The sequence below is a fragment of the Macaca nemestrina genome, chromosome 19 (genome assembly GCF_043159975.1).
Source record: "Macaca nemestrina isolate mMacNem1 chromosome 19, mMacNem.hap1, whole genome shotgun sequence".
Taxonomy (NCBI): Eukaryota; Metazoa; Chordata; class Mammalia; order Primates; family Cercopithecidae; genus Macaca; species Macaca nemestrina.
The window spans coordinates 55885651-55897238 of NC_092143.1; the positions used below are offsets into that span (position 1 = coordinate 55885651).

The 11588-nt window shown below is 41.1% G+C and overlaps 1 protein-coding gene across 3 annotated transcripts in view; it reads right to left on the reverse strand.

Annotated features, from left to right (window-relative positions):
- Positions 1-11229, reverse strand: part of LOC105498916 (elongator acetyltransferase complex subunit 2) — a 43010-nt gene extending 31781 nt beyond the window's left edge. For all 3 annotated transcript variants that reach the window (XR_011616942.1, XR_011616941.1, XM_011771302.3), the window contains exons 1-5: positions 10949-11229; positions 7364-7442; positions 4318-4388; positions 2258-2414; positions 1816-1893 (exon numbers count right to left, since the gene is read on the reverse strand). Coding sequence is in view for 1 of the 3 variants with exons in the window: in XM_011771302.3 (XP_011769604.2) it covers positions 1816-1893; positions 2258-2414; positions 4318-4388; positions 7364-7442; positions 10949-11086 (523 nt within the window). In the remaining 2 variants the exon portion in view is untranslated. The remainder of the gene's footprint in view (positions 1-1815; positions 1894-2257; positions 2415-4317; positions 4389-7363; positions 7443-10948) is intronic.
- Between the last annotated feature and the right edge of the window lie 359 nt (positions 11230-11588).

Genomic DNA, 11588 nt, shown 5'->3' on the forward strand with positions numbered 1-11588 from the left:
TTATGTTTTACTTTGTTTAAAACAAAATAAAAGGCTGGGTGCAGTCGCTCATGCCTGTAATCCTAGGGCGTGATCCTTTGGGAGGCTGAGGTGGGCGGATCACCTGAGGTCAGGAATTTGAGACCAGCCTGGCCAACATGACAAAACCGTCTCTACCAAAAATACAAAAATTATCTGGGCGTGGTGGCATATGCCTGTAATCCCAGTTACTCAGGAGGCTGAAGCAGGAAAATTACTTAAACCCAGGAGGCAGAGATTGCAGTGAGCCGAGATCGCACCACTGCACTCCAGCCTGGGCAATGGAGCAAGACTCCATCCCAAAAAATAGAAATAAAAATAAAAATAAATAAAAGAGCACGTAATTAAGCATGTGGCTAAAAAGCTATACAAGGCAATTAGGCATGGTGGCATGTGCTTGGAGTCCCAGCTACTCAGGGGGCTGAGGTGAGCTGTGATAGCACCACTGCACTCCAACCTGAGCAACAGAATGAGACCCTGTGTCAAAAAAATAAAATAAAAAATTTAAAAAGCTATGCAAGGGGATCCAGACACAGTGGTTCATGTCTGTGATCCCAGCACTTTGGGAGGCTGAGACAGGAGAACCACTTCAAGCCAGGAGTCCAAGACCAGACTGGGCAACATAAACAGACCCTGTCTCTACAAGAATAAAAAAATTAGCTGGGTATAGTGGAGCATGCTTGTAGTCCCAGCTACTTGGCTGAGGTGGGAAAATCACCTGAGCCTAGGAGTTTGAGGCTGCAGTGAGCTATAGATCACCACTGCACTCAAGCCTGAGTGACAAAATGAGACCTTATCTCTAAAAAATAAATAAATTTTAAATTTAAAAATTTTAAAAAGCTATGAAAGATGTGACTGTTAAATTATTTTAATAAGATAAAAAATCATTAATAATTTGCATTGCCAAAGGGCAGCCCTGATGATTCTGCTAGAAATAGTAGAGACTTTCTCTAAGGACATGCCTTGCCACCAAGTGTGTTTTTCAAAGATTTTCTTACTTTAGATCAACTACAAAAAAAAGAAAAACAATAAAAACAAAACTCCAGTTACTTGGCCTGAATGCAGATGGAAGAAATGAAATTCTGTTATGATGCCAGAATGTGTGCAGCTTCCCCTTCTACAGAGCCTTGCACAAAATGGAACATAACATGAAACCATGGAGTTGCAGCTCCTGCTACAGAGGGCGAGAGAGGCTGGTGGCTTCCAGGCCCTGCCTCTTTTCACCTGGCCTGTCTTCCAGGTAACTGTGGAGGCAAAGAGGCTGACTCACTCACACTGGCTATTATCTTTGTAGAAGATACTCAAAGATAAGTACAGATAGGTTTCACAGCAAAAGGGAAATTTTTCTGTTTGCAGATTTTAAATGGTCTTGGGCAAAATGTCATTATGCGGGATGTGAAGGGGCCATCATTCTGAGAGAAATGCCACCTTCATTCAAAACTTTTTCAACTTACCCCAGACCTTCACCTTCTAAAGAATGAGATACTTTCCTCTCATTCCATACATGTCCATAGATCCATACACATCCACAGTATATTTGATAACTAACAGTATCACTCTTAAGAATATAGTAAGTCACTTAAATTATCAATAGCTATCAAAATCCTAATAAGCCCTTAACTTTATGTTCTATACTCAGATCACTTGAATATTATGATAAAAGTATGTTATTCACATCTTGTTTCACAGAAACATTTAGATACAAAATTAAGACCCAATACATTTCTTTTAGGTTCTAATCATATGACAATATGCAAATATACTGCTCTTTTAATATATATTTAACAGGATACTCACCATCAGTATTTGGCAAAAAAGACAAGCAGAGAGCCAGAGCAAATCCATTTCCAAAGTTTAAAGTCTGAAGGCACGTTACTAAGAAATAATAAAAAACACAATGAACAACTACCTCAGAGCTTATCCAACTAGACAGGTTGGATAGCATCATCACAGCCCCAGGTAGCAGAAGGGAGATGAGAGAAGTCAATCCTGAGCCCCCACTGACCATGTGAAGTTAAATGGCCAAATTTTAACGATGTTACAGAGAGCAAAATGACTTACATGAAAAAGTTATGGTATAGAGAATTTTAAATAAGTGCAAAAGAAAAATTTAGATTAGAATTAGAGTATTTTTAAAGTTGCTTGAAAGTTTTAAAAATATATATATATGCTCTTCTGCTCGTCATTCATTTGTTAAATATTATTTCGTTTGTCTGGATTATCATGTCTCCAAACCTACCTTCTGAACCCTTTTTAGACCAAAGTCGAACAGCAGAATCTGCAGCTGCAGAAACGATCAGTGTACATAATGCAGGATCTGAGGTCCTCCTCTGGTAAACAGCATGCACCGCATAAACAGGTCCTTCATGGCCTTGAAGATGGACTGCTTTTAAAAGCTGAATCAGAGAGAATGACAGAAGCGTTGTGGAAAAAAAAAAAAGGATTTTTTTTAACCTTTATTTAATTGGATAAAGATGCCAATAAAACGGCTGAGCCAAAAATAGGTCCTCTAAGTTGAAAAGAATAAAACTTTTCAAGAAGTCTGTCTGACCATGTTAACAACACACAAAATGTAAACACCCTGTGACACAGCAATCTCATATCTAGGAATCTACTCTGAGAAGATAATAGGTATTCTGAAGAATATAGGTCAACTTTGTGGAATGTTCCTCTTTTTGGATTATGTGATTTTCATTATGAAGAGACTCAGAATATACATTTTGACAGCATTACTACATAAGCACATCCCATCAGGAGGCACATGGTTTCAGTCTGTCCAAGTTTTAGTGATGTTAACCTTCATATTTAGTAGAAGTATTGTCTGCCAGTTTTCTTCACTGTGATGTTAATTTTTTTTTTTTGGTGATAATATGAGTATACTTTGGCACTGAGTAAACATTCTATTCCCCATCAAACTTGTACTAAGTACTTTTAGCATCTACTCATGATACTTGCCTAATTCAAGTAGGACTGCAAAACAGAAAAAAAGCAAAGAGAAGTGGGAAATCCCATTTGCTTATCAAGTCTATCTACTTGCCATCAAGATTATTCCCTCTGGCATCCCTTCTACTGATGTTTTGGGTTCATCTTTTTTTAAGTTTCAAATGTGTGACATTCCACCACTTCTTTCAAAAGGTATCTTCTATAAACTGTCTGCTGAAATAGTCGCGTTCCTTAAATGTCTCCTCATTTGTTTTTCCAATTCTAATACTTAAAACAGAATTCTGCCGCTAAAGAAGGTGCACATAATACTCATGTATAAGGGTCTGTACACTAACTTTCTTTAGAATGATTAGCCTTTGACTTCTTGGAAAAAACACTTAAGCCAGGTGCAGTGCTGTGTGCCAGCAGTCCCAGTTACTTGGGAGGCTGAGGTAGGAGTATCACCTGAGTCCAGGAGTCCTTGGCTATAGTGCACTATCATCTTACCTATGAACAGCCACTGCACTCCAGCCTGGGCAACACAGCCAGATCTCACCTCAAAAACGCTTAAAAAATCCTCGGATACAATATAATTTCTGTTATGCATAATTATACACATATAACTAGAGACGTGGAATGACATTCTTCAGAAAGTTCACTCTGCTCAGATTTTGTATAGGTTTTTCCTTCTTTGTACTTTTCGTATTTATAATCTTTTTTTTTAAACAAGTCTGACATTACCCCCTAAAAAAATTAAATCTATTGAAAATACTCATTTCACATCTTTAAGCACAGTTATAGCTTAATCAGAGAATTTTTAAAAACATAACAAGACAGAAGGGTGGGGTGGCACTGAGGAGAGTCTTGTAAATCTATATTCGTATGCCACAAGCATTGAAAACAGATCAGCCCAAGTAAGAATAGTTTGAAAATTATTCCAAAATGACAGGAAATTCACAGAGACAGTTAACAGCATACAAATATGGGAGTAGAAATCAGAGCAAAGGGTACGGGGCCTGTGTAGTACAAAAGACACAGCATTTGTGTTGCTGATGAGCAAGATTAACTTCATAAAAGAACAACACAGTTGAAGAAAAAAATTAAAAATAAAAGTAAACATAAAAGTCACTTCTGAGACCAGCCTGGGCAACAAAGTAAGACCCCATCTCTACAAAACAAAAAACAAAAAACACACACACACGCAAAAATCAGCCAGGCATGGTGTCAGGCACCTGTAGTCCCAGCTACTTAGCAGGCTGAGGTGAGCTACGATTGCACAACTGCACGTCAGCCTGGGTGACAGAGTGAGACTCTACCTCTTAAAAAACAAACAAACAAAAAAAGTCATTTCTTATGATTATAAACATGTCTACCCACCTGATTATCCTCTATTTCCCAGTGAATCACTTGATTATCAGATCCTCCAGAAACTAATTCAGTAGAAGGGGCTGAAAAAAATTATATCTCAGTAAATATCTTTATTCATTTTTTCTGCAATGTTTTAAAATTTCCAAGCTACACCAAAAAACAATACCCCTGTACCCTCTACCTAGATTCACAAACTGGTAACATTTTGCCATATTTGCTTAATATCTTACTCTTCCTCTATATACGTACACATACACATTTTTTAGGAGGCAAACTACTTAAATGTAAGTGGCAGACACTGTGATCTCTGATCCTCAAAGACCATACATCTCCTAAGGACGAAAATATTCTCCTATATTACCTCAATACAATTATCACATTCAAAAATTCTAACATTGATAAGTATTATTATATAATATACTGTCCATATTAAAATGTCCTAATTGTCTCAGGAATGCCTTTCAAAACTATTTTTGTTTGGGATTCAGAATCTAAAGAAATACACTGAATGTTTGGATATCACACCTTTTTAGTCTCCTTTTATCTAGAATAGTTTCCTAGTCCCCCTCAATTTTGTGACAATGATAGTAGCCAGCAGTTATTTTGCAGAATGTCCCTCAATCTGTTTGATTGTTTCCTCATGATTAGATACAGGCTAAACACTCTTGGCAGGAACATTATATGAAACATTGTAGTCAGGTGCTACTACCAAGAATATGACTTATTGTTGAAATTAGAGACCTACTTCAAAATAGATCTTTTAAACACTTGCAACTTCTCAGTGATAACAGAAGAAAAAGTAGTACCCAAAAAAAGGGGTAAATAACCTAATTTGGGTTTGGATTTTCTTTTTATTTGTTTCAGGGAAGCAGCTGGACTAAAGAGCATTAGATTTGAACTCAGAAGGCCCAGGTTCATGTCCTAACTCTGCTGCCAGCCAACTGTGATCATGGGCCTCAACTTCATGCGTCACAGTAATTAAGCCACTTAACTAACTATATGATTTTAAGAATGTCTATACATAAAAGTAATGTTAAAATTCAGACATATTAAAAATACCAAATGATATTAAAATTTTATATATCACTGACAAATGGTTGGAAAGGCTATCTGCATTATCTGACAGTTCAATTAAAGGAAATCAATCATAATAGTTATAGATTACGGTAATACACAAGCAATTCATTTTATGTAACCTCACTTTTAAAAGGAAGATAAAACATACAAGCCTAAATTAATATTTTATAACAAATTCCTATTCTGAGAGTCAGTCTTTGATGTTATCTGGTGGCAATTAATATAATTGCAATTATGTTTTATTATCCACACTAACAGTCATCCCTTGTACCATTTAATGATTTTTATTGACCTAACACGTGACTAATCCTACAGAACCAAATGAAATAAGTAGCTTATTAAACTTTTTTAAACATCATTTATAAAATCATAGCAAAGTCTTAATAATTCAGAAAACTTTGTATTTGTGCCTGGCTCAAAATGCCCTCAAATGAGTGTGGAATGAAAAATAAAACTAATTCAGAACCCATAACTACACTGCAGTAGGTATATTTAAAGCAACTAAAGAAATATCATAGGATTTTGAGAGCACCATCTAAAGGCAACCAATATTTTAACTGAAAATTCTGGAGTCAGAATCTTAAGAGAGGGAAGAGACCTGAAGATAATCTTGCCCAGAAATTTTCAAAACTGTTGGTCTTAGAATTCCTTTACAGTCTTACAATTTTTGAGGACCCCAAAAAGCTTTTGATTATATGAACCATATGTACCAATATTAACCACATTAGAAATTAAAACTGAGAAATACGAAAAATATGTATTTAACCATTTACTTAGGGTTCCATGATGTGTGAACATATATAACATTTTGATGGGGAAAAACCCCAATGGTTTCCAAAACAAAAACTTAATGAAAGAGAGGAACTATTTTACACTCCTACAAATCTCTTTAACATATGATTTTATTAGAATATAGCTGGATTTTCCTATCTGCTTCTGTATTTAATCTGCTGCAGTATCACACATCATGTGGCTGCTGGAAAACACTGTACATTCATGACAGAATAAGAATGAATACTGTGAATAACTTCTTGATATCATTATGAAAATAATTTGATCTCATAGGTCTTACAAACCTCTAAGACACTCTTGATCTAGTCTGATCTTTTACGTTTCAGATGTTATTATTTCAGATGGGCAAACTAGGGTCAGTAGAGATGTAATGTCTTGCCTAAAAAAGCAATAGCTGGCCGGGTATAGTAGCTCATCCTATAATCCCAGCACTTTGGGAGGCTAAGGAGGGAAGACTGCTTGAGGTTAGGGGTATGAGACAAGCCTGGGCTACACAGCAAGGAGGGAGAATGGTGTGAACCTGGGAGGTGGAGCTTGCAGTTAGCCGAGATCGCGCCACTGCACTCTAGCCTGGGGGACAGAGTGAGACTTCGTCTCAAAAAAAAAAAAAAAAACTAAAAACCTAGAGAGGTATGGTGCCACACACTTGTGGTCCCAGCTATTGCAGGGAACTCTGATGGAGCCACTGCATTCCAGCTTGGGCAACAAGTGAGATCCTGTCTCTAAAAAAAATAAATATTCTCGTCTCCAACCAGTTGGCAAAAAAAAAATCTAAAATTTTAAATAAATAAAAGAAAAAAGAATAAAAAGAAAAAGCAATAGCTTGTTTATGGCAGAAACAGACCAAGAAACCAAGTCTCTGAAACATAGCCTCAGTCTAGGCCCTGCTTACAAGTTTTTTAACAAAGGTTATGGGCAACTGGGGAAGTGGGACGGGATCCTGCCCAAGTCTAGGGCTGCACTACCCTCATCCTAAGCACTGCTGTATAATCCAAGCTTCAACTGCTACGAAGTAAAAATACAGTTCAGATTTCTCACTGAGAATACCATTTTTCTTCTGCTTCTCCGATTGTATAACATCATATAAGGTGATGCTAAATTAAGAGAAGTGATGAGAAAAAAATAGCTAACCATACTTTATCAGAAAGCAATTGAGATCAACTTTAACAATCTGGTTAATACTTACAGCCATCCTGTTTACAAATCCACTGTATGCAATTGACTCGGGCAGTGTGACCATTCAGGTTGGTAACAACAACCCTTTTCTTTAAAGAAGAAAATACCAGTTAGTAAACTGGAATTTATCCTACAGAAAAATTAATAAGTAAGTAAAAACAGATTTCAGTGTTTTCGATACTAGTAAAAACATCAGGATTACATCAAACAGATTTGCCTTCTTCAATCCATAAACTTTTAACCATGGCTTAAGTTATCCATTCCTCTAAATCAGTCCTGCCTTTCTTGAGACTCCACATTCCCAGCATTCTGTACTCCCATTACACTGAACTCTTGGGTCTGCATCCACCTGCTTTTGCTCACTCTCCTACAATGCCCAATCCCTCTCACCTGGGCAGCCTGTCCTGACACACCAAGCTAGACAAGTAGCTGCTTCCTTGTGGAAGTAGGCCTACTATGCTTGCACCAATCTGAGGGTTTCTCTGACAAAAAAAAAAAAAAAAAGCCCTTCAATAGAGGAATCTGTGATTAATGGGTACAAGCACAGTTCACTTTGCATGCCATGGTCAATGAGATGGTGGGTTTTTCAGACCCAGTGGCACAATGTCACAAGGCCACAACTACTAAAGTCCTCACACATCAGATTCCTACAGGGCCTATTGCCAGGCTCCCCACAGATCCTCAACAGGTTGCTTTCACCAACCTCACCCCACACTTGGAGGTCTCATACTTCACACATCACTAAAGATTTTAACTGTGACTACCGCACCTTCCTCTTTACAGCCCCTTTCTCTATCTGTTGTCAATGGCAATGGCTTTGTTATCTGCTTATATACCAACTAGAATTCTCATGGCTAAGAAAAAGGCAAATGTGCATAAACTAATATATTTTACATATAGGTTATTTGAGGCTGGAAAGCAATTTACTGTATTTCACCGTCTCTCCCACTAGACTGAGAATTTCTTGGTGGCCACAAGTTACCACTCATTACCTTGTGTCATCATCACTCAGCCCAGGGCCAACCCACAGATGGTTGTCGAAGATTTGCTGAATGAGCATCATTCCCAAAACTTTATTTTAGCATTTGACATGCTTTTATTCCCATATTTACTTAAAAGTTCAATCGAGGCCAGGTGCGGTGGCTCATGCCTTTAATCCCAGCACTTTGGGAGGCCTGGAGTTTGAGACCAGCCTGGCCAATGTGGTAAAACCCGTCTCTACTAAAAACACAAAAATTGGGCCGGGCGCGGTGGCTCAAGCCTGTAATCCTAGCACTTTGGGAGGCCGAGACGGGCGGATCACGAGGTCAGGAGATCGAGACCATCCTGGCTAACACCGTGAAACCCCGTCTCTACTAAAAATACAAAAAACTAGCGGGGCGAGGTGGCGGGCGCCTGTAGTCCCAGCTACTCCGGAGGCTGAGGCAGGAGAATGGCCTAAACCCGGGAGGCGGAGCTTGCAGTGAGCTGAGATCCGGCCACTGCACTCCAGCCCGGGCTACAGAGCAAGACTCCGTCTCAAAAAAAAAAAAAAAACAAAAAACAAACAAAAAAAAAAACACACAAAAATTGGCCAGGTGTGGTGGTGCACACCTGTAATCCCTGCTACTAGGGAGGCTGAGGCACAAGAATCACTTGATTTTGGGAGGTGGAAGTTGCAGGTTGCACTGAGCAGAGATTGTGTCACTACACTCCAAAAAAAAAAAAAAAAAAAGCCCAACCAGCAAATATTTAACAGGACAAAGTACTTTTTAGGCTCAACACTTCTTTGTCAATAGGCTAAAATTCACTAGCTCAGCCACCAGGTTATGATTTAAAATCTGATGGAATACATGGGAACAAATCCCTTCAACTGCTGCAAAAAGATGGGATTCTACAGCTGAATCAGAATTTCATTTCAGTGTGTAAGTACATCAAAGCATGAGTATAATCATCTTAAAAGCAGATCTTGTCCTGTGATATCGGGGCATCTGGACATTTTTCGTTGTGGGAGTTTGTCCTTGCAGGCGTTACCAAGCTGCTTCCTCTGCCGTAAACATCTCAGGACCGTGGGTTGACTGGCAAAGAGTGTGCCTTGCTAATTTTACGACGGAGTTGATTTTAAAATGGTGTCACCCTGGCTCTCCCGGGCTCCTGCTTCCCTGACAACTCCACCCCCAGAGCCGCCCTCCTAGGGTCCTCCCAGTGCCCAGCCATGGCGGAACTGTGCCGCAATGCCGCAAGGCTCCGCGCTCACGGTGCTGGATGAGCAGACGCTGTGGGAGATGATGGAGAGCCTGCTGTGGTCTCTCCCATTCTACAGCCGGTCCTTGCCTCATGGTCCCTTTAAAGTTTACCCTTGTTTTTTGCACTTTCTCTTGCCATTCAAGTATGCAAATAACAAGAAACAAAAACCAGGAAGAGGCAAGCAAGCTCAAGATGGGGTAATGTGGATAAAAATATTTCATATATATATTTGAATCTGCAAAGGGTGTGAGAATAATTTTTTTTTTTTTTTTGAGATAGGGTCTGGCTCTGTTGCCCAGGCTGGAGTCCGGTGGTGTGATCCCACTCCGCTGCAGCCTCAAACTCCTGAGCTCAAGCGATCCTCTCACTTCAACCTCCCGAGTAGCTGGGACTATAGGCGCACGCCACCACACCCAGCTTTTTTTTTTTTTTTTTAACTTTTTGTAGACTGGGGGTCTCGCTCTGTTGCCTAAACTGGTCTCGAACTCCTGGACTCAAGCAATGCTCCCACTTCTGCCTCCCAAAGTGCCAGGATTACAGACATGAGACACGCTCCTGGCCAATAATGAAATTTTTAATCAAATCAATAAAGCAGTATGATCAGAAATACATATAGCCATCTCCTACATTGTATTTTAATTTTCAACATTTTATTTTTTATACTGAGCCTCCTTTTGAGATGCAAGACTAACTGTATCGACCTAAATTAGCCAGTGGGAATGGGGTTACAATGAATTCTGGGGAGGATACAAAAACTATTCACTGGAGAAAAATGGTAAGGAAAGCGCCAAGAAAATAATCGACTGGGTGAAGTCGAGGAAAGTCCCGCCTTCTAACCAGGGCTTAGGATCCCCATCCCCTATGATCTTCCCCCCAAACTATCACTTTCTCTAAAATGTTCATTCCCGTAGCTAAAACACAGGTAACATTTCCTTGAAATTCAATACAACAAAAGTTCATGAACCAAAACTGAAGGAAACACAGAAATGAGATCGCACCTGTGGGATGATGGTTTTAATTTACATATAAATTTCAATTGTTTTAAAACCCAAATTGATTAACGGTACTACAGTTCCCCAAAGAAGGCTTCAGGTAAGATTCTCATCATTCGGGTTTCTGTCTGCGACTAACAAGTTACTGGCAGGTGATAGGCAGCAATGACCCTAGGATGACGCCACGCGTGAGACGGCGAAGGGTGAGGGGCGAGGAGCGAGTCCGACAGGTCCACTGGAGACTGAGCCCAAACCCCGCTCCCCTGAGACGACCCGACTCGCCTCCTAGGTCTGGGGCGGCAACTACAGCGCGCCCGGTGCACGTCCACAGGTTCAACCTCAAAAGCACAAGGGCCAGGGGTCCAGCGACCTCTTACCACGGGGTCATAGAGCACCACGGAGCAGGACGTGCCAAAGGCCAGAAGTCCTCTGGGCCCAGAGCTCCAGTTCAGGACTCCCCGCACACGGTTTGGGCAGCAAAACACGTGAGAAGTCTCCAGCACGGGCGCCACCATGTCGCTAACTGGTCAGCCGCACACACTGAGACGCGCACTTCCGCCCTCCGAGCGGAACTACTAGAGTGGTTTCTCCTGGGGCATCACCCGGTCCGCGTTTCGCAGGCAGCCGACGGCCAGACGAAGGCAGCCCCGCCCCCCTGCGGCCCTCTGGCTCCACCACACTCTTGAACCCCTGTGCAAAGCCGCCGCTCTGCTAGCTCTCTTCTGGGGCCGTGGCCCCGCCCCGCGCACGAGCCAGGCCTTTGTCCCAAGAGCGAAACCCGAGTGGCTCGGGACCCTCCTTGAAGGACCCGGGACTCATGTGCCAGAGCAGCATCAGAAACATCCCGCTACCCCTTATGACCTGGCTCCCAGCAGCGGCCACAGCTGGCCGCGGGGCCCCTGGCTACCGAGTAAGGCCTGGAGGAAACGACCCCCCAACTGCTCAGAGTGCGCTAGGCCGCGCCACGCCCCCGCGGAGTCGGCGAACACGCGGAAAAGCGGATCCGTCTGCGGAGCC